The sequence below is a fragment of the Pseudophryne corroboree genome, chromosome 6 (genome assembly GCF_028390025.1).
Source record: "Pseudophryne corroboree isolate aPseCor3 chromosome 6, aPseCor3.hap2, whole genome shotgun sequence".
Lineage (NCBI taxonomy): Eukaryota > Metazoa > Chordata > Amphibia > Anura > Myobatrachidae > Pseudophryne > Pseudophryne corroboree.
The window spans coordinates 815,598,767-815,622,390 of record NC_086449.1 but is presented as its reverse complement, the minus strand read 5'-3'; the positions used below and the strand labels follow the sequence as shown (position 1 = coordinate 815,622,390).

General features: G+C 48.8%; 1 protein-coding gene across 4 annotated transcripts in view; it reads left to right on the top strand.

The window, feature by feature from the left end:
• ITPR2 (inositol 1,4,5-trisphosphate receptor type 2) overlaps nucleotides 1–23,624 on the top strand; it is a 490,021-nt gene that overhangs the window by 267,464 nt on the left and 198,933 nt on the right. For all 4 annotated transcript variants that reach the window (XM_063929104.1, XM_063929105.1, XM_063929106.1 and 1 more), the window contains 3 exons: nucleotides 20,683–20,791; nucleotides 21,747–21,934; nucleotides 22,984–23,164. In XM_063929104.1, coding sequence (XP_063785174.1) covers nucleotides 20,683–20,791; nucleotides 21,747–21,934; nucleotides 22,984–23,164 — 478 coding nt within the window. The remainder of the gene's footprint in view (nucleotides 1–20,682; nucleotides 20,792–21,746; nucleotides 21,935–22,983; nucleotides 23,165–23,624) is intronic.

Below are 23,624 nucleotides of genomic sequence, written 5' to 3'. Positions count from 1 at the left end.
GAGCGGGATAGGGTTAGGCTGCGGGAGGAGCGGGATAGGGATAGGCTGTGGGAGGTAGAGGTTAGGGTTAGGCTGCGGGAGGAGCGGGATAGGGATAGGCTGTGGGAGGTAGAGGTTAGGGTTAGGCTGCGGGAGGAGCGGGATAGGGATAGGCTGCGGGAGTGGGTTTAGGATTAGGCTGCGGGAAGGGAGCATAGGGTTAGGCTGCAGGATAGGGATAGGCTGCGGGAGTGGGTTTAGGATTAGGCTGCGGGAAGGGAGCATAGGGTTAGGCTGCAGGATAGGGATAGGCTGTGGGAGGGGAGGTTAGGGTTAGGCTGCGGGAAGGGAGCATAGGGTTAGGCTGCAGGATAGGGATAGGCTGTGGGAGGGGAGGTTAGGGTTAGGCTGCGGGAAGGGAGCATAGGGTTAGGCTGTGGGAGGGGAGGTTAGGGTTAGGCTGCGGGAAGGGAGCATACGGTTAGGCTGCGGGAGGGATTTTGACCATTGGGATTCTGCTTCCGGAATGGTCATTGCCAGGATATCATACCCAACTCTTCTATAAGGCATGTAGATATGTTATGGATGAGCAGTCTTTGTGAGCTGTCTGGAGGTTTCTGACTGGGTGGTGGTGGGGTAGGGTGGGTGGGTTTATACTGAGAGCATGTGGTGTATCTTTATTTAAATGTCTTGTTATAACTTACTAGTGGGATTAAGTATATTGCGCAGCCCCCTGGAAGGTCAGAGGCCCTTGAACTGTCCATCTGGCTACACTTCTCTGCTCTAGGAGCTGGTGATATCATTGGCTGATGTCCCTAGTTCTTAGTGAATTTGTAGGCAGTATACTGGGTTAGGCCAGAAAATGGCTTCCATCACATTGCACAGGTTCACTTGGAGAGTCTGTATTGGGCCAGCTAGGCAGTGTTCTAACAGCAGTTACTATATCATAGGGGCTGGCTAAAGCTCTTGGGGTGACCCAGACAGCATCCCCTCCACCACAGAGGCGACACTGTGGCCTCCTTTTATACTATTGCCATGGTGGACATGTAGGACGTATGCCATGTTTTCTGACAAAATTTAGTAAGTCTCCGAATAAAGTGGAAATTACTGCAAACAGTTAAATGTTTGGTGTTATCTATGTCCACTTTCTCATCTGCACATCTTCAGAATGCCCTGGTGCTTGATTGGTGTCCACACACTCCATGCAGCCATTTTGTAGGCTCTAACAATTTCCCTCACTTTCCTCTCACGAAATGGCCTGTAGCCACGCCTCTGGTTGGCTTTTCTGTCATTTTTCTTCTTCTAAATATCCAGGGTTTTTTTTATTATTATTATATTTGTCTCTACAGGTTACAGCAGCGCACAACATACAAGTCCCCTCTGACTGTCCTCTAAAATTGTGACTGTCCTGCCAAAAACGAGATAGTTGGGGGGTATCTCATCCCGTTAAGGGCCTCATGCCCCAGTTGTGTCCCTGGTTCCTAATAAATTGATAGACTACGTTTTTTATGAATGTTGGTTACATCTTAATGTGTAAAAGTCATGTATGATAACTGAGCAGAGCAGTCCATGATTTTAATTCGGGAAAGGAACGCACATGAGGCGTATAGCACCTGATTTGTGTATTGGGGTGTGATGTAGCACAGACATGGTTTATCCAGAGCGACAAGCTTGTCTTTGTTGGTAGATTTGGCAGCAAACTTGGCGTTACCAGCAGGAGGTCCTGAGATCACAAGTGACCCGTTAACACCTTCCGTGTCCTCTCTGTCTGCTGATGGTTCCCCTGTGAATTGATGGGGCGTACAGAGAGGGATCTTATGCTGATAGAGCCAGGATGTTTGTTTATCCTTAAAGCACCACTGACTACTTTTTTTTTTTTTTCCCCAGAAAAAAAATTAAATATAGAGCTTATCGCAAGTATATATTTGAGATACGGAGAATTGTTAATATACAGAGGCCAATTGGAGCTGTCTTTGACTCCATGATTTACGTGGGCAGCAAATAAATCGTAAAAATGGGAATTGACTTATTGCGGAGTCTCCTCGAGTCCATTTGTGCACCCTGGCAGGTTTTTGGTGGGTTTTTTTTGCTGTTTTTGACACGATCAGAAGGGCCCATAATATTGCTGCCAGCAATTTAACTTTTTACGTGTCTCGTTTATGTTAGAGAATGAAAGCAAAGTTCTCCGGGATTACTGCAAGTGCTTATTCCATTTATTCTTAAAATAGCGACAAACTTGACATAGGGGACATTAAGTGTCGTTAGAGCCGCCTCTCGGCTGTCAGACGTTTATGCGTTATACCAGCTGCGCATTTCCGCCTCTCTGGCCACAAGACACGCCGTTTCCTTAACGCGTTGCACTGTGTAATAGCCCCTCTATGTTTATCCTGGTAGAATGTCTGCTGAACCTGCCCCTCATCTTCCAAGGCTGTTGCTGGTGGTAGCAGCCAGCTCAGAAACTAGACACAGCTAATTAAACAGCCCATTACATATGTGCATCTGGGGCGACCTGCTAGTTTAATATAAACGTAAGATACTAGAACACTGAATCAGAAACTTTGAGACAGACCCATTTTTAGGTAATTATCTTTCAGGGTCATTATACACCCGGAGAAATTAGTCCTGACTTGCAGCCGCATCATAATTCCTTAATAAACATATGGGATCTTGCTATATTTTATCTTCACTGACGTATTATCCATCGTCCTCGCTGTGTACCCCATGAATAACGCATAAATCAAGTCATTTGGGACGCAGCCGGGGTGGCGCGGCAGCCGGCAACGAGCCGACTCTCCGAGACTTTTAATTCTGCCCGGGCACAACGCGAAACTTTTTTTTTTCTTTCTATTTTCTTTTTTGCTGTTAAGCTGCAGAATTCCGCAGACCACGGTTCTAAAACCATCTACATCTCTCTGCTCTTCATTCTTAAATATCATGCCCGCTGAGGTCTTCTCGCCTCGCTGCTCCCGGCCATAAATCCAGCAGTCGGATTTTCTGTACCACCGTTTTGGACGGGAACATTTTTCAAAGTCAGCAGCACAGGCCGCCAAGCTCTGCATCCTCGCACTGCCGTGGGAGTAAAATGTGCTTCTTTTATATCTTAAATCACTGCTCCCCTCCGCTGTGACTCCTCCCTGCGCCAGTTCCCTGACGCAGGCCTGCCAGGATGAACAGCTTCGCTGCCAAGACCAAGATAAATCTCTTCATTATTGGCATCTGCTTCCTCCTCTTTCTTCCCTACTTTTTTTTTTTTTTTTTCCACGTTCCCTTGTTCCTTTTCTTTCCTCATATCTGTCTGCCGCCTGTCAGTTTCGGCACGTCGTTGGATGGCCGTGAAACTCCTGCGCACGCCGCGCCCAGGTGTTATTGTGCTTGAGTGGGACGCGCTGGCAGGCTGTCATTGTAAATGTTTTCAGCGAGGATTGTGCGAGCAGATGCTGGAGATGTCAGCGGCTGAGACGATGATAGTTATCATCCTGTAATTTATTTCATTTTCTCTCTTTCGGAGATTTCATGTAGCAGAAGTAAAAAAATATTGCTGTACGCTTCCGTTCCCGCCTGTCTGATACCAGGACAGCGCCCACCTTGACCTCTGGCGCAGTTTAGGTCCCGGGATGGGTACCCCAGTTGACCTGAGGTTCAGCTGAGATTCTAGAATTGAACCCCGGGATTTTAGAATTAAACCCCATGATATCCAATGATATCCAATCTCGTCCTTATTACGACCGATTCCGTAATCTAGTGCCTCTGACTGGCACCCCTCGTCTTTTGCCATATTAGCTCGACACCCCAGTGCCCCCCACCCCCTTTCTCGGACCCGCTCAGCCCACAGAATTACCATCCTCTGGGAGTGTGGGCAGGTTCGCTTGCTGCAGGCTGTGGGTGGCGAGCTGCGATCCGGGCAGCGCAGTGCACACAGCTGGCTGCAGGGGGAGCCGGGCAGCGTCTGAGCCTCCTGAGGACACTCAACGCTGCCTGGCATTGAATAAACAAGGGGGCTTTCTAATCCCGAAATCCCCGGGATTGAATCCTGCCAATTTCAGGCCTAAATCCCGGGAACCCCCCGATCCCTGGATTGGCCACCCTAATCCAGACCTGGCATCTCTGAATACAAACACAGGATATCTGTAGACATGGTGAATGTATGATAAGGGTGGCCAGATGGCGGCCTTACACTGGCAAGTCTCCTCCACCTCCCACCCCTTTCTGTGCCAGCCAGGATGCACTCACCTTGAGATTATAAGGATCAGGCTGCTCAGCCCTTCTGTAGGCCTGATGAATGGTAGAAGCAATCCAACTAGCAACAGACCGCTTATTGGTGGTCATTCCGAGTTGTTCGCTCGTTGCCGATTTTCGCAACGGAGCGATTAAGGTGAAAATGCGCATGTGCATGGTACGCAGTATTTTAGCACAAAACTTATTAGATTTACTCACGTCCAAACGAAGAATTTTCATCGTTGAATTGATCGGAGTGTGATTGACAGGAAGTGGGTGTTTCTTGGTGGAAACTGCCCGTTTTCTGGGAGTGTGCGGAAAAACGCAGGCGTGCCAGGATAAAACGCGGGAGTGGCTGGAGAAACGGGGGAGTGGCTGTCCGAACGCAGGGCGTGTTTGTGACGTCAAACCAGGAACGAAACGGGCTGAGCTGATCGCAATCTGTGAGTAGGTCTGGAGCTACTCAGAAACTGCTAAGAATTATTTAATCGCAATTCTGCTAATCTTTCGTTCGCAATTCTGCTAAGCTAAGATACACTCCCAGAGGGCGGCGGCTTAGCGTGTGCAATGCTGCTAAAAGCAACTAGCGAGCGAACAACTCGGAATGACCCCCATTGGTCGGCCATCCGCGTTTCCGAGCTTCTTAGAGGACCAGTAGGTTCTCCGCCTTACAGACATCACGTGTTCTCTGAACATAAGTTCTTAAAGTGCCGCCCACATTCCAATAATACAGTGTGACGAACTTCACCTGGAGACACGTGACGAACCACGGCTGCGATCACTCTACACTGATTAATGTGAATGCGGGCGACCACTTTAGGCTGAAGGCTTAGGGCGATAGATCTGTGTGCAGTTCGTCACCACCCTATCTGGGTACAGGCCTCACCATATTTGGCATTCTACGCATCCAAAACGTAGAGCAATTACGGGAAATTCAGAGGCGTATGCATCTCCGTCTGATCTCTGATTGCAACTGATTGGGTGTAACTGGCCGGCAACAGCCACTCGCAGGCAGGATAAGTACTCTATGGATGTGTAGGCGAAATTGCGGCCTGCCCAGAGGTGAGCGTACGCAGAGGTCGGTCCAGCTTCAGGTGAATCTCTTGCACCTTGGTGTAAATGCGCTGATGAGGAAGTCAGGTCTGAATGCAGACGAATATCCACATTTTATTCTGTAGCACGCAATACGGTCATAGATGCATCTCCAATTGCGCGTGACGCTGAATCAGGCGCCTTGTGTTTTGCGTCTCTCAATACACTTGGGGGGAAATTACTTTCCTTTACTATGTCTGACGTATTTGGATGCAGATCTTTTTTGTAATAAAAGGCAAGTGAATACTCAGTCTCGCTGTACATTAGAACAGCAGTTTTATTTGTACTGCTGCAATGCTTTCCATTGTGCATGCTGCTGTTTGCAAAGTCCGGGTCCCTCTTGATCTCTGCTGCTGTTTTTCTCCGCTGATTACAGGGGGCTGCAGATGTTTGGAAGAGAAAGACTCTCCAAGTAGCAATAGCCCCCTTCATTTTGCCCTCTTGAAAACGTATTGCCGTAGCCGCAATTAGAAATCCCAGCACTTGTCTCTGATTGTACTACAAAGCCACCTTAATGTTACCGCTGAAAAAGATTCATCAGCTTCCCTTGTGATTGTCAGCGGTTAACGAGGGCGGCTGATTGCGGCTACAGAAATGTGATGGGATTGCCTGGGATCTGCCGGTGGAAGGGTTAACCGGTGCAATTTGGGAACTCTAAATCACCGCCACACAATCCAAAAAGATGACATTAAGTGCAATTTTTTTATATATATATTGAATAATGTTTCCCAGAAAAATGAAGCACTTGTTTTAGTAAATTGTAAATTCAGGCTTTTTTTTCTCCCTTCCCCTTTCAAGGTAGCACTTTACCAAAGACGCCACTTTCTAGAGTTTTTATATGATGAAGCACTTTGGGTAAAATCAGCAGAGGCTATTAATTGCAGCGCTTCCGTCTGCTTCCATGGAGAGATTTATTAGGTTTCTTCTCAGTTAAAACTTTGCAAAAGTTTTCCATACATACGTCCCTCTCTCTTTATATGTTACCCCAATCCGTCTTCCTGACATTCCCTGACTGAAGCCGCTGGCCCCAGTATGCAAATCAGAGCGGAAACAAAGCAATTCCCTGCCAGTGTGATTCCAGGGAGAGGTGCAAGACTATCGGACTCTCCAGCTGCTGTGGAACTACACATCCCAGTGTGCCCTGCCACAGATTTGCTGTTAGGGAATGCTAAAACCTTAGGGCATGCTGGTATATGTAGTACCACAGCAGCTAGACGGCTGCTGCATGTTAAACACCACTGCTGCCATTATTTAAGGATGTAATTAAACAGTTTGCGTCTGTCCTCACAACATTACGGCTTTGCGGGCCAAATTAGAGCGTGTGGAGACTAAGGGGGGCGTGTACTAACCCGCGGAGAGAGATAAAGTACCAGCCAATCAGCTCCTAACTGTTACAGGCTGGGTTTGAAAACTGACTGGAGCTGATTGGCTGGTACTTTATCTCTCTCCAAAGCTTAGTACATCTGTCCCAAAGACAATGGCAACTGCGTAAAAATCAAGTTTGCGTAATCTCTGAATTAGCCCCCCCCCCCCCCCCCCCCCGTAATGATTTGGGTGCAGAGAAGTAGCTGGACCCCTTTTATGCCGCAGTTCAGAAGCCGCCCATCGGCAGTAAATACGTATACTGTATACACAAGTGTATAGGGGCTGTAGATACGATTACAAGGATCCCGCAGCGAAACGTGTGCCTGTGTGTGTTGACACGTGAGCGTCGGGGCTGCTGGGAGCCGTGCTTTGGACTGGGAGACAGAATTTTCCGTCATGTTTACAGCGTCTGACTCCTACACCTAAACTGGTGTGCTGTCTCCATGGTTACCCTGTGTCTTACATTGCGTACGCAGTGGAGTCAGCCCACACAGGTCAGGAGAGATGCTCGCCCTGCAACTGATTTCATTTATTATCCTGTAAAGGCCAGACCTTGGGAAGAGGCAGACAAACCCGAGTGGCTCACCAGTCTCCGCTCTCCGCGTCTCTGCATAGGCGCCTGGTTGCTACGATATTCCCGGGCACAGCTAATTGTCTGGGATTGTGTCTCCGTCGTGTTCGGGGTTTGAGTACCTCATTATGTGGCTCGGAATAAAATGTTGGAAAACTTTTCATGTCATTGTCTGAGACACTCTGGGTGCAATTTTATCCGGCTGTCTGTAATGCTTTTGAAAGTGCGCCTGCCGCAGTGACCCCCGTCTCTCATGCAGTGCATCAGCCGCGCTGTGCTGGGTGCTTTGTACGGGAAGTTCCGTGACTTTATAAAGTATTTCCCAATATATTAATTGTGTGACCGCTTTATGTTAAGCTGCAGTACCAGCTCGTAAGGGCTTTTACTAAGGTGCCTCTCCGTATAGGGGATGCGAAGTCTTGCACATAGCAAACAATGAATTTCTGCCTATCATCTGGAATGTACTAGATAACTGAGGTTTAATTGGTTGCCACCCCCACCTCCTTTTTTTTTTTTTTTATAAAGAAGGTTTGATAAATCTCCCCCTTTATTGGTGCTCTGCTGTTCCTCTTTAAATCTCAGGTGAAAATTGGGAGGACCAATCACAAGCCACCGTACGGACAAGTGGCTTGTGATTGGTCTTCCCCTCCTTATCCCTTCTGCCTTAATGTTCCACCGGCAAATTGATTTGTTGGTCCTGTGCGGAGCATGTGTGTGTGTTTGTGTATATGTATGTACGTGTATATATATATATATATATATATATATATATATATATATATATATATATTGTAACACTGTAGGGGTGCAAGGTGCCTTTTCCTGGGGAATATGGCAGCACGCAGCAGCTGAGGAACAACACAAGTCCAGTTTCTGGTACAACTGACCCCGGCCAGTTTTATTGAAACAGAAAATAAAACAAACCCCAAAATAAAAATACCTTGCCTGTCCGGCACTAACTAAACATAAGATGTTCCTAACTGTCACTAAACAAAACACAGAGTTCTTCAGTACATACTGTATAGCTTACTTGCACCAGAAAGCGTGTCTCTCACACACAGATCCTGCAGCCTTCCCAGGCAGTCTGCCCATACTAATCAGGTTAGAAGCACTATATCACTCTTACACAGCTGAAACCCTGATTAGCCCTCTGTGAGGCCAAAGACCCGAACTGGGCCCAATGTCTAGAACTCGCCTTATCTCTCTCTCAGAGCCTTTACCCAGCTTTTACAGCAAACTGAAAAGGTTCAGACAAAACAAAAAGCATTTTTCCTAGAAGTTAACATTTTCTAAAACATGTAAGACAAGAACCTGGGACAAATATACCTGCCCTCAAACACTATCCCAGTGTTCTTGTCACATATCCCCCTCCCCTGTTTCGACCTAGGGGCCGGAACACTTGTAGCCCCCAAACAGAAGATGCGAGACAATGCATCTGCGTTGGCCAATTGTGTTCCCGGTCTATGTTCGACAGTAAACTTAAAGTCCTGCAACGCTAGAAACCATCTAGTTACACGAGCATTCTTGCCTCTATTTACATACATCCATTTTAAAGGGGCATGGTCTGTCACTAGTCTGAATTGTCTACCCAAGAGGTAATATCTCAAGGTATCTAGTGCCCACTTAATGGCCAAAGCCTCCTTTTCCACAATGGCATACCTTTTTTCATGCTCATTGAGTTTCCTACTCAAATAAATGATAGGGTGTTCGTCCCCATCTCTGGTTTGGGACAGCACAGCACCTATCCCTACCTCTGAGGCATCTGTCTGTACCACAAATTCTTTTGAAAAATCTGGTGTTATCAACACCGGTTGTGAACCCAAAGCCACTTTTAACGCTTGGAACGCCTTTTCTGCATCAGGGTTCCATTTCACCACATTTGACTGCTTCCCTTTGGTAAGGTCTGACAACGGCACCGCTGTGGTCGCAAAATTAGGAATAAACCGTCTATAGTACCCAGTAATTCCCAAAAAAGCCCTTACCTGTTTTTTATTCACTGGACGAGGCCAGTTTTGAATAGCATCAACTTTATTCAATTGGGGCCTAATCAGACCTCTGCCTATGGTGAAGCCCAAGTATTTGACCTCCTCCATTGCGAGGCAGCACTTCTTTGGGTTAGCAGTTAACCCTGCCTCTCTGATTGAGTCCAGTACTGCTTGTACTTTAACCAAATGTGACCCCCAGTCTGTACTGTGAATTACCACATCATCCAAATAGGCAGCTGCATATTTTCTATGGGGCCTCAGAATTTTATCCATCGCCCGTTGAAAGGTTGCTGGAGCCCCATGCAACCCAAAGGGTAACATCTTATACTGGTACAGCCCCTCCGGAACCGAAAAGGCTGTTTTTTCTTTGGCGCTATCAGATAAAGGTATTTGCCAGTAACCTTTGGTCAGGTCCAATGTGGTGAGAAACCTGGCTGTTCCCAGCCTTTCTACAAGCTCATCTACACGGGGCATGGGGTATGCGTCAAACTTGGACACCTCATTTAACTTACGAAAGTCATTACAGAAGCGTATGCTACCGTCGGGCTTCGGGATGAGCACTATGGGACTGGACCACTCACTGTTAGACTCCTCTATGACTCCAAGTTCTAACATAGTTTTAACTTCCTTAGAAATAGCTTCTCGCTGAGCTTCAGGAATCCTATATGGCTTTAAATGAACCCTGACCCCTGGTTCTGTAACAATGTCATGTTTTATTATGGTCGTTCGGCCAGGCAGCTCTGAAAATACCTCCCTATTTTGGATGAGAAATTCTTTAACCTGATTGTTCTGATCAGCTGATAATGTCTCTGACACCTTCACTGCGGGAAGCAACCGGGGTGAAGACACCGAAGGGCAAGGCTCCGCTGACAGAGACAACCTATCTTTCCAGGGTTTGATTAAGTTAACATGGTAGATCTGTTCGGGTTTTCTCTTTCCCGGCTGGTATACTTTGTAATTAACCTCATTCACTTTTTCCCTAATCTCAAATGGACCCTGCCATTTAGCTAGGAATTTGCTTTCCACAGTGGGTACCAAAACAAGAACTCTATCTCCAGGAGCAAATTCCCGTATCTTGGCACTCCGGTTATAGACCCTCTGTTGAGCACTTTGGGCCTGTTCCATGTGCTCTCTGACAACAGGTACCACGGCTGCAATCCTATCCTGCATTTGTGTTACATGCTCAATAACGCTTCTATAAGGAGTGGGCTGTCCTTCCCACGTCTCTTTGGCAACATCCAACAGCCCTCTGGGGTGTCTACCATACAACAAATCAAATGGAGAAAACCCCGTAGAGGACTGAGGAACTTCTCTGATGGCCATTAACAAGTAGGGCAACAAACAATCCCAGTTTTTCCCATCTCTCTCAACAACCTTTTTTAACATACTTTTTAATGTTTTATTAAACCTTTCCACCAACCCGTCAGTTTGGGGATGGTAGATGGACGTCCTGAGGTGAGTGACCTTAAATAACTTGCACAATTCTTTCATGATCCTTGACATAAATGGAGTACCTTGGTCAGTCAAAATTTCTTTTGGTATTCCCACTCTACTAAATACCTGCACCAGCTCCCTAGCTATCGCCTTGGTTGTGATAGTGCGTAAAGGGACAGCCTCAGGATATCGAGTGGCATAGTCCATAATTACCAGGATATACTGATGGCCCCGAGCAGACTTTAACAAGGGCCCCACGAGATCCATGGCTATTCTGTCAAACGGGACCTCTATAATAGGCATGGGAACTAGTGGGCTCCTGAAATGGGGTCTAGGGGCATGATACTGGCATTCAGGACAGGAAGAACAATATTCAGACACTTCTTTATAAACCCCTGGCCAAAAGAACCTTTGTAAAACTCTTTCAGTGGTTTTTTCTGCCCCTAAATGTCCTGCAGTAACGTGACTATGAGCTAAATCTAGTACCGTTCTCCGATAAGGCTGGGGAACTACCAGCTGTTCCACCACATCCTCACCCCTTTTGACAATGTGGTACAAGAGCTCATTACAGATGGCCATGTGGGGATACGTAACCCTGTCACCTGGTACCACAGGTTCCCCATTAACAATCTTAACATTCTCTCTAGCCTTTATTAAGGTAGGATCCTTTAACTGTTCAGACGCAAACAGATCCTTCTTTACCTCCAGGTCAGGCACGCTTTCAGTTCTAACTACTATGTCTCTGTTCCCGGCAAGAGGGTCCTCACTGGACTCCCCATCTGTCACTTCCCCAGCCAAACTAGCAAAAGGCAAAGGGCCAGAAAGTTCCGAAGACCCACGTACATCCATAAAATCACCGGTATTATCAACTGGCTTTTTACTTCTCACATCTGTTGATAACCGTGATTCCCACAGTTTCCAAAAATGAGGAAAATCCCTCCCTATTATGGCCTCATGCACCAAGGTAGGCACCAGTCCCACTTTAACCATTGCTGACCCACAACAAGTTTCTATATTCACCTCAGCAGTGGCATAATGTTGGGTATCCCCATGTATGCAAGTTACCCCAATAGGTATTTGCTGGACCTTTAAGGGGTTCACTAACCCAGCTTTCACTAGGGTAACTAAACTTCCTGAATCTAGCAAGGCCTCTACCCGGTTACCTTCTAAGAACACATCACACATTTGTTTTTCCAGCTCAGGTGAAGGTACCACAGTACAGGCTAACCTAGCAAAGAAAGACATTCTGCGACATTCAAAGGCAGCATCACATTGCATGGGTTCTTGCGTGACTGGGCAATTGGCAATAACATGACCTGGCATACCACACCTAAAACATTTAACCACACGATTATCAACCCATTTGGGCAGTATAGACCGTTCTAGCCCCATTGGCCTGTTTCCAGGGCCAGTGTTTACAGTCTCTCCAGCCTTGCGTTCTCTTAACCGCCCAGCAACGTTTTCCCACGGAACAGTTTTACCAGTCTTTACTGAAGGGCGCTGTCGAGGATCTATGGGTGGCTGGGTGGTCATCAGTAGTTCCTCTGCTGCCAAATACCTCTCTACCATGTCCACTAATTGGTCAGCAGTACCCGGGTTTCCATGGCTCACCCACTTGCGCAGGACCATGGGCAAAGATCTCAAGTAGCGGTCCATGACGACTCTTTCCACCATCTGGGGACCAGTTAATGTCTCTGGCTGCAGCCATTTTTTTGTTAGCTGAATAAGGTCGTGCATCTGGGAGCGCGGAGGCTTCTCCATGGCGTACAGCCAACGGTGCACCCGTTGTGCTCGTACTGACAGCGTGACTCCCAGGCGGGTCAGGATCTCAGTCTTTAGTTTATCATAGTCCCGAGCCTCAGCAGGGCTTAAATCAAAGTAAGCTTTTTGGGGCTCACCTGACAGGAAAGGTGCCAGCAGACTGGCCCACTGTGCTTTCGGCCAGTTCTCACGCTCGGCAGTCCTTTCAAACGTGGTTAGATAGGCCTCCACATCATCAGCCTCTGTCATTTTCTGCAGGAAGTGACTGGCTCGTATAGAACTAGAGCTGGTTGGAGCACTGATGGCCACATCTCCAACCCGAGCTGCAAGTCTCTGCACCACTTCTGCTAAGGCCTCTCTATTCTGACGCTGTTGCCTGTAAAGTTCATCAACAACTGCCTGCTGTTGTCTCTTATTTTCCTCCATTGCCACTTGCTGCTGTCTGTTGGCCTCCTGCTGTAGTCTCCAATTTTCCTCCATTGCCACCTGCTGCTGTCGGTTGGCCTCCTGCTGAGCCGCTGTAGCTTGCAGCAAGGCTTTAAGCAGATCCTCCATGTCAACAGATTTTTCAGGCGGCTTTGCAGCTGCTTTCACCCAGGACATATATCAAACCCTCAGGGGTGAGTCTCAGTAACTTCACACTGGGCTGTATCTGCATAAACCACCGTTTTCTGCAGGCCTCACAAAGCTGCTGCTTTCACTTATGCGCAGAACGGCCTGCTCGCATTCTCCACCAAGTTGTAACACTGTAGGGGTGCAAGGTGCCTTTTCCTGGGGAATATGGCAGCACGCAGCAGCTGAGGAACAACACAAGTCCAGTTTCTGGTACAACTGACCCCGGCCAGTTTTATTGAAACAGAAAATAAAACAAACCCCAAAATAAAAATACCTTGCCTGTCCGGCACTAACTAAACATAAGATGTTCCTAACTGTCACTAAACAAAACACAGAGTTCTTCAGTACATACTGTATAGCTTACTTGCACCAGAAAGCGTGTCTCTCACACACAGATCCTGCAGCCTTCCCAGGCAGTCTGCCCATACTAATCAGGTTAGAAGCACTATATCACTCTTACACAGCTGAAACCCTGATTAGCCCTCTGTGAGGCCAAAGACCCGAACTGGGCCCAATGTCTAGAACTCGCCTTATCTCTCTCTCAGAGCCTTTACCCAGCTTTTACAGCAAACTGAAAAGGTTCAGACAAAACAAAAAGCATTTTTCCTAGAAGTTAACATTTTCTAAAACATGTAAGACAAGAACCTGGGACAAATATACCTGCCCTCAAACACTATCCCAGTGTTCTTGTCACAATATATATATATATATATATATATATATTTATTTATATTCTGTCAATGAGAGTGCAGGACTTTTGCGGAGATATTTATATGTGTATATATATATATATATATATATATATATACACTGCTCAAAAAAATAAAGGGAACACTTAAACAACACAATGTAACTCCAAGTCAATCACACTTCTGTGAAATCAAACTGTCCACTTAGGAAGCAACACTGATTGACAATCAATTTCACATGCTGTTGTGCAAATGGAATAGACAACAGGTGGAAATTATCGGCAATTAGCAAGACACCCCCAATAAAGGAGTTGTTCTGCAGGTGGTGACCACAGACCACTTCTCAGCTCCTATGCTTTCTGGCTGGTGTTTTGGTCACTTTTGAAAGCTGGCGGTGCTTTCACTCTAGTGGTAGCATGAGACGGAGTCTACAACCCACACAAGTGGCTCAGGTAGTGCAGCTCATCCAGGATGGCACATCAATGCGAGCTGTGGCAAGAAGGTTTGCTGTGTCTGTCAGCGTAGTGTCCAGAGCATGGAGGCGCTACCAGGAGACAGGCCAGTACATCAGGAGACGTGGAGGAGGCCGTAGGAGGGCAACAACCCAGCAGCAGGACCGCTACCTCCGCCTTTGTGCAAGAAGGAACAGGAGGAGCACTGCCAGAGCCCTGCAAAATTACCTCCAGCAAGCCACAAATGTGCATGTGTCTACTCAAACGATCAGAAACAGACTCCATGAGGGTGGTATGAGGGCCCGACGTCCACAGGTGGGGGTTGTGCTTACAGCCCAACACCGTGCAGGACGTTTGGCATTTGCCAGAGAACACCAAGATTGGCAAAATCGGCCCTGGGGCCCTGTGCTCTTCACAGATGAAAGCAGGTTCTCACTGAGCACATGTGACAGACATGACAGAGTCTGGAGACGCCAAGGAGAACGTTCTGCTGCCTGCAACATCCCCCAGCATGACCGGTTTGGCAGTGGGTCAGTAATGCTGTGGGGTGGCATTTCTTTGGGGGGCCGCACAGCCCTCCATGTGCTCGCCAGAGGTAGCCTGACTGACATTAGGTACCGAGATTAGATCCTCAGACCCCTTGTGAGACCATATGCTGGTGCGGTTGGCCCTGGGTTCCTCCTAATGCAAGACAATGCTAGACCTCATGTGGCTGGAGTGTGTCAGCAGTTCCTGCAAGATGAAGGCATTGATGCTATGGACTGGCCCGCCCGTTCCCCAGACCTGAATCCAATGGAGCACATCTGGGACATCATGTCTCGCTCCATCCACCAACGCCACGTTGCACCACAGACTGTCCAGGAGTTGGCGGATGCTTTAGTCCAGGTCTGGGAGGAGATCCCTCAGGAGACCATCCGCCACCTCATCAGGTCCAGGCGTTGTAGGAAGGTCATACAGGCACGTGGAGGCCACAAACACTACTGAGCCTCATTTTGACTTGTTTTAAGGACATTACATCAAAGTTGGATCAGCCTGTAGTGTGTGTTTCCACTTTAATTTTGAGTGTGACTCCAAATCCAGACCTCCATGGGTTAATAAATTTGATTTCCATTGATAATTTTTGTGTGATTTTGTTATCAGCACATTCAGCTATGTAAAGAACAAAGTATTTAATAAGAATATTTCATTCATTCAGATCTAGGATGTGTTGTTTGAGTGTTCCCTCTATTTTTTTGAGCAGTGTAAATATATATATATATATATATATATATATAATGTTAGTTCTGGTTGGTGGAATGGTCCCCTCAGATTTGGGACTGTCCCTCATAAATCAGGACACTCGGGAGGTATGTCCCGCACTGATTGAGGCTCAGCTCCCCGTTCTCAGTCTGCAGGTAACTGGTCTGTGCAGGCCCATTTCCACGCTGTTCCCCTGTCTCTGCAGTGTGATATATGTGATCGTAGCGTTGCTCACATAGCACACTGTGGCGTATTAATGGGGCAGTAGAGCTGCGTGGAGATTCGGGCCTACAGACCAGCCACAGGCAGACTAGGAGTTGAGTGGTGTGTAGTGTATGTACAGTGTCGGATAGTGCCATACCCTCCAGCTGTACCTTTTTGGCAAGTACAGAACCTTTTTTTTTTTTTTTAATGGTCTGTACCGATCTTTGGCTCTCCAAACTTCCATTGAAAGTATAGGAAAAGGCCCTTTACTCGTGGCCATGATTTTTATGTGTAAAATGTTGGAGAGTATGTAGTGCTGGTGTCTCTGGATAGGTCAGATGAAAGAACAAGGACTTTGTCTAATAGAAGTAGTAAGGGAGGTCTGTGTGGAAATCTTCTTGTGAGGTTTAGAATAGGCAGAAAACATGGCAGCGCAGGCTGCGGTGCAGACACTTGGATAACCGGAAACCACGTCTAGCATACATTCTCCTGTCATAGGCTCAGTTACACACCGAATTAATATTCTCTGTAAAGTGCTGAGTAATATGTGGGCAGTATATGTGTGTGTGGTGAGGACAAGCTTGTCCTGTCTGGAGGGGCCGGGGTTCAGTCTGGTACAGTGTCCTGCATGAGGGAGGTACAGTGTTGTATGGGGGGAGGTGGATACAGTCTGGTACAGTGTCCTGCATGAGGGAGGTACAGTGTAGTATAGGGGGAGGTGGATACAGTCTGGTACAGTGTCCTGCATGAGGGAGGTACAGTGTAGTATAGGGGGAGGTGGATACAGTCTGGTACAGTGTCCTGCATGAGGGAGGTACAGTGTAGTATAGGGGGAGGTGGATACAGTCTGGTACAGTGTCCTGCATGAGGGAGGTACAGTGTAGTATGGGGGGAGGTGGATACAGTCTGGTACAATGTCCTGCACGAGGGAGGTACAGTGTTGTATGGGGGAGGGGTTTACAGTCTGGTACATTGTCCTGCATGAGGGAGGTACAGTGTTGTATGGGGGAAGGGGGGGTACAGTCTGGTACAGTGTCCTGCATGAGGGAGGTACAGTGTAGTATGGGGGGAGGTGGATACAGTCTGGTACAGTGTCCTGCATGAGGGAGGTACAGTGTAGTATGGGGAGAGGTGGATACAGTCTGGTACAGTGTCCTGCATGAGGGAGGTACAGTGTAGTATGGGGAGAGGTGGATACAGTCTGGTACAGTGTCCTGCATGAGGGAGGTACAGTGTTGTATGGGGAGAGGTGGATACAGTCTGGTACAATGTCCTGCACGAGGGAGGTACAGTGTTGTATGGGGGGAGGGGTTTACAGTCTGGTACATTGTCCTGCATGAGGGAGGTACAGTGTTGTATGGGGGGAGGGGTTTACAGTCTGGTACATTGTCCTGCATGAGGGAGGTACAGTGTTGTATGGGGGAAGGGGGGGTACAGTCTGGTACAGTGTCCTTCATGAGGGAGATACAGTGTTGTATGTGGGGAGGGGGGGTACAGTCTGGTACAGTGTCCTGTATGAGGGAGGTACAGTGTTGTATAGGGGGAGGGGTTATAGTCTGGTACAGTGTCATGCATGAGGGAGGGACAGTGTTGTATGGGGGGAGGGGGATACAGTCTGGTACATTGTCCTGCATGAGGGAGGTACAGTGTTGTATGGGGGACGGGGGGGGGGGGGGGTACAGTCTCGTACAGTGTCCTGCATGAGGGAGATACAGTGTTGTATGGGGGGAGGGGAGGTACAGTCTGGTACAGTATCCTGTATGGGGGGAGGGGTTTACAGTCTGGTACAGTGTCCTGCATGAGGGGAGGCACAGTGTTGTATGGGGGGAGGGGAGGTACAGTCTGGTACAGTGTCCTGCATGAGGGAGGCACAGTGTTGGAGGGGGGGTACAGTCTGGTACAGTGTCCTGCATGAGGGAGATACAGTGTTGGGGTACAGTGTCCTGCATGAGGTAGGTACAGTGTTGTATGGAGGGAGGGGGGTGGGGGTACAGTCTGGTACAGTGTCCTGCATGAGGGAGATACAGTGTATGGGGGGAGGGTACAGTCTGGTACAGTGTTCTGCACGAGGGAGGTACAGTGTTGTATAGGGGGAGGGGGGTATAGTCTGGTACAGTGTTCTGCATGAGGGAGGTACAGTGTTGTATGGGGGGAGGGGGGGTACAGTCTGGTACAGTGTCCTGCATGAGGGAGGTACAGTGTTGTATAGGGGGAGGGGGGTATAGTCTGGTACAGTGTCCTGCATGAGGGAGGTACAGTGTTGTATGGGGGTAGGGGGGGTACAGTCTGGTACAGTGTCCTGCATGAGGGAGGTACAGTGTTGTATAGGGGGAGGGGGGTATAGTCTGGTACAGTGTCCTGCATGAGAGAGGTACAGTGTTGTATGGGGAAGGGGGGGTGCAGTCTGGTACAGTGTCCTGCATGTGGGAGGTACAGTGTTGTATGGGGGGAGGGGGATACAGTCTGGTACATTGTCCTGCTTGAGGGAGGTACAGTGTTGTATGGGGGACGGGGGGGGGGGGGGGTACAGTCTCGTACAGTGTCCTGCATGAGGGAGATACAGTGTTGTGTGGGGTACAGTCTGGTACAGTATCCTGTATGAGGAAGGTAGTGTTGTATGGGGGAGGGGTTTACAGTCTGGTACAGTGTCCTGCATGAGGGAGGTACAGTGTTGTATGGGGGGAGGGGAGGTACAGTCTGGTACAGTGTCCTGCATGAGGGAGGCACAGTGTTGGAGGGGGGAGGGGGGGTACAGTCTGGTACAGTGTCCTGCATGAGGGAGATACAGTCTGGTACAGTGTCCTGCATGAGGTGGTACAGTGTTGTATGGGGGGAGGAGGGTTACAGTCTGGTACAGTGTCCTGCATGAAGGGAGGTACAGTGTTGCATGGGGGGAGGGAAGTTACTGTCTGGTACAGTGTCCTGCATGAGGGTGGTACAGTGTTGTATGAGGAAGGGTGGGGGGGGTACAGTCTGGTATAACGTCCTGCATGAGGGGGGTACAGTGTTGTATGAGAGTAGGGGGGGTACAGTCTGGTACAGTGTCCTGCATGAGGGAGGTACAATGTAGTATGGGGGGGAGGGGTATAGTCTGGTACAGTGTCCTGCATGAGGGAGGTACAGTGTTGTATGCGGGGAGGAGGGGTATAGTATAGTCAGGTACAGTGTCCTGCATGAGGGAGGTAGTGTTGTATGTGGGGGGGTACAGGCTGGTCCAGTGTGGTATGTGGGGGGCACAGGCTGGTGCAGTGTGCTATGTGGGGGGCACAGGCTGGTACCATGTGCTATGAAGGAGGGAACAGACAGGTACAGAGTGGTATGATGGATGGCACAGGCTGGTATTTTGTGCTATGAAGGAGGGCACGGACTAGTACAGTGTGCTTTGTAGGGGGCACAGGAGGCTGGTACTATGTGGAGGCTGGTAGTGTGCTATATAGGGGGCACAGGAGGCTGGTACTGTGTGGAGGCTGGTAGTGTGCTATATAGGGATACAGGAGGCTGGTACAGCGTGGAAGCTGGTAGTGTGCTATGTAGGCGGCACAGGAAGCTGGTAGTGTGCTATGTAGGGGACACAGAAGACTGGCACAGTGTGGAGGCTGGTGGTGTGCTATGTAGGAGACACAGGAGGCTGGTACAGCGTGGAAGCTGGTAGTGTGCTATGTAGGGGGCACAGGAGGCTGGTACAGTGTGGAAGCTGGTAGTGTGCTATGTAGGAGACACAGGAGGCTGGTACAGCATGGAAGCTGGTAGTGTGCTATGTAGGGGGCACAGGAAGCTGGTAGTGTGCTATGTAGGGGGCACAGGAGGCTGGTACAGCGTGAAAGCTGGTAGTGTGCTATGTAGGGGGCACAGGAGGCTGGTACAGTGTGGAAGCTGGTAGTGTGCTATCTAGGGGGCACAGGAGGCTGGTACAGTGTGGAAGAGGGTAGTGTGCTATGTAGGGGGCACAGGAAGCTGGTACAGTTTGATGGCTGGTAGTGTGCTCTATAGGGGGCACAGGAGGCTGGTACAGTGTGGAAGCTGGTAGTGTAATATGTAGGGGGCACAGGAGGCTGGTACTGTGTGGAGGCTGGCAGTGTGCTATGAAGGGGGCACAGGAAGCTGGTAGTGTGCTCTGTAGGCGGCACAGGAGGCTGGTACAGTGTGGAGGCTGGTAGTGTGCTATGAAGGGGGCACAGGAAGCTGGTAGTGTGCTCTATAGGGGGCACAGGAGGCTGGTACAGTGTGGAAGCTGGCAGTGTGCTATGTAGGGGGCACAGGAAGCTGGTAGTGTGCTCTATAGGGGGCACAGGAGGCTGGTACAGTGTGGAAGCTGGTAGTGTAATATGTAGGGGGCACAGGAGGCTGGTACAGTGTGGAGGCTGGCAATGTGCTATGTAGGGGACACAGGAAGCTGGTAGTGTGCTCTATAGGGGGCACAGGAGGCTGGTACAGTGTGGAAGCTGGTAGTGTAATATGTAGGGGGCACAGGAGGCTGGTACTGTGTGGAGGCTGGCAATGTGCTATGTAGGGGACACAGGAAGCTGGTAGTGTGCTCTGTAGGCAGCACAGGAGGCTGGTACAGTGTGGAGGCTGGCAGTGTGCTATGTAGGGGGCACAGGAGGCTGGCAGTGTGCTCTATAGGGGGCACAGGAGGCTGGGAGGCTGGTACAGTGTGGAAGCTGGTAGTGTAATATGTAGGAGGCACAAGAGGCTGGTACTGTGTGGAGGCTGGCAATGTGCTATGTAGGGGACACAGGAAGCTGGTAGTGTGCTCTGTAGGCAGCACAGGAGGCTGGTACAGTGTGGAGGCTGGTAGTGTGCTATGTAGGGGGCACAGGCTGGCACGTTAGCTTATCATGTGATCATTACAGCCCTGCTTGCTTCTACCTGTATACATGTTTGTGCGGGCCTGTGATGGAGACGATCTGTATCTATATATTACATGGTTTCATGTATCACCCCCGGAATGTTCCCATATTTATTATAAACCGTTTCTAAACTTTGATCTGTAAATCTGTTGTACATTATAGTCATCCCCAGTGAGTCTTTTCATTCATTAAATAAGCAGCTACTTAATGTACGTCTTTCCCATTTCACAGGGCGTTACGCTGCGCAAAATCCTCCTGAATCGCTACTTCAAGGGTGACTACGGCTCCTCTCTGAACGGACCCCTGTCAGTAGGCTTCAGCAAGCCCGGGACGTCCGGAGGTACAGTCCTACAGTATATATGTGGGGTGTCCGCTGGTGGGACGCACGTTCTTTGGGCGGTATTCAATTCTTATCACCCCCTTCCACACCCGTTCTGTTTCTGCTGACGGGTGTGGTATCATCTTTTCAGCTCGCTACCCCTGGTGTAGCGAGGCGCCCTAACCCTTTACGCAGCTAAACCCGATTACTATGGGCGCGATATGCGCGATAACGGGGATTACTTTAGAAAGGAGATTGAGCGTGATATATCATTTGAATACCGCCCTTTGTATCACTTGTACAAGAAGGTGCAAAACATTCACCTGGATTTTTTATTTATTTATTAGCAGTTTCTTATATAGCGCAGCAAATTCCGTTGCGCTTTACCATTGGAAATAACAATGATATAACAAAACTGGGTAAGAACAAACAGACATAGAGGTAGGAGGGCCCTGCTCGCAAGCTTACAATCTATAGGTAAATAGGCATGGATACACAAGGATAGGGCTATCTATTGCATAGTGGCCCACCAGATTGCATTATGTTTTCATTTAGGTGTAAAATATGCAAAATACACCCCAGAGGCTCGTTTAGAGTTTGGCGTGGAAATACTGCCTACTTGTAGCATATAAGAGATGAATACGCGGCCCCTCCCAACTCTAAATGCCTCCGTTGTTTATCAGGTTGCCCCCTCTGCAGCTCCACATCAATTACCAATGCGCAGAATTGCTCCTGTTAACGTTATTAAACTCTAGATGAGCCTCCCAACTAGCAGAACGATGGCCGCGATGCGATATCGCTAGACACTAGAACGTGTGCCATTGCCTCGGATAGGTCCGCGCGGTACATCCGTGTCCCGCCAGGTGGAGTAACCGCTTCTATAGTCTCCTGGCTAAAGTCCTTGCAGAGACGACCTGCTGCGGGAAGAATGCCACGAGACCTCACCAATATGAGTTTCCACCTTTATTTCCCGCAGCCTTCTCTGGCCAGGACAACGACAAGAAGCTTGGGGCATCCATGACGGAGATCCAGTGTCTCCTGGATAAAGAAGGAGCCTCAGAACTGGTCATCGATGTTATCGTCAGCACCAAAAATGACCGGATATTCTCTGAGGGCATCCTGCTAGGAATCGCGTTACTTGAGGGAGGAAATACGCAAATACAGGTAATAACTTCTATGTCCATATAGTAATAAAGATAAGGGCCATAGGGGGTCATTCCGAGTTGACCTCTAGCTGCATTCGTTTGCTGTGCAGCGATGAGGCAAAAACGGTACTTCTGCGCATGCGTATGCGGCGCAATGCGCACGCGCGTCATACTATTACAACGAACGATGTAGTTTCACACAAGGTCTAGCGACGCTTTTCAGTCGCACTGGTGGCCGCAGAGTGATTGACATGATGAGGGCCTGTCTGGGTGTCAACTGACCGTTTTCAGGGAGTGTTCGAAAAAACGCAGGCGTGGCTGGGAAAAACGCAGGCGTGGCTGGGCGAACGCAGGGCGTGTTTGTGACGTCAAAACAGGAACTGAATAGTCTGAAGTGATCGCAAGCGCTGAGTAGGTTTTGAGCTACTCTAAAACTGCACAGAATAACTTTGCCGCCGCTCTGCGATCCTTTCGTTCGCACTTCTGCTAAGCTAAAATACACTCCCAGTGGGCGGCGGCATAGCGTTTGCACGGCTGCTAAAAACTGCTAGCGAGCGAACAACTCAGAATGACCACCATAGTGCATTGCCTGTACGCATTCTACGTCGGCCAAGTTGTTTGAATCACCGCGCTCTGTAAGAAATAGAATTCCAGCTTGAACTTATCATTTGCAGAGTGTGCTGAGGTATTAGTGGGCCGCTGGGTGCTCTGCAGAAACCGTTCCGCAGGATGGTGCGGTGAATTTATAAGCCACACAGCGGGCGATGCAGTAATCTACCGGAGACCATATTATATCGCCAGCCGCACGGGCCGGTCCTGCCCAAGTGCTGGTAGACAGGATTAATGTCCCATTGGGTTAGGGATAGGGCCCTGGTTGGTATTTGCACCCTTGCCCCCAGTTCTGAGAGTCAGCAAAGGCTAATTAGCGTGCCACCGTGATGCGTTTGTACATTGGCATACTGAATGTTATACAGCTGCCCCCCCCCCCCCCCTGTAGAGATCAGACGGCTGACAAGCCTGATATTGATTGCCCAGGTTTCAAAATAACTTTCCTGACGCTTCCTGCAGAGTTCCTTTTACCACCAGCTGAATGCACAGAAAAAGTCGGAGAAGTTTTTCAAAGTTCTGTACGACAGAATGAAAGCCGCCCAGCAGGAGATACGCGCCACCGTGACGGTGAACACAATCGACTTGGGCACCAAAAAAAAAGACGAGGACTATGAAGCCATAGCCTTGCCAAAAAGGAGAGGTACGAAGCAATTTTCGGGGGGGGGGGGGTTTGGCTGTGGCCTGAGCACTGTAATGTAGGCTGTGTTTTAAATAAAAAAAATTTAAAATGACAATTTAGAGCTGAATGGATGGAATTTTGGGGCAGATGTATTAAGCCTGGAAAAGTGATAAAGAAGTGATCAGTGGACGGTGATAACGCACCAGCCAATTATTGCAGGTTTAAAAAATGACAGTTAGGAGCTGATTGGCTGGTGTGTTATTACCTTCCACTTATCACTGTGTTATCACTTCTGCAGGCTTAATACATCGGCCCCATTATCTCTTTCCATTTAGCTCTCTCCCAGTTTTGATAAATCGGGGACTATATCTTCTGCTTATCCAGGAAGCAACCAATGACATCGTCAGAATACTCAAAGCAGCAGGAAGACACAGTCAGGGACATGATGTGAGGAGGGGAATGGAGGCAGCAGGAAGCCACA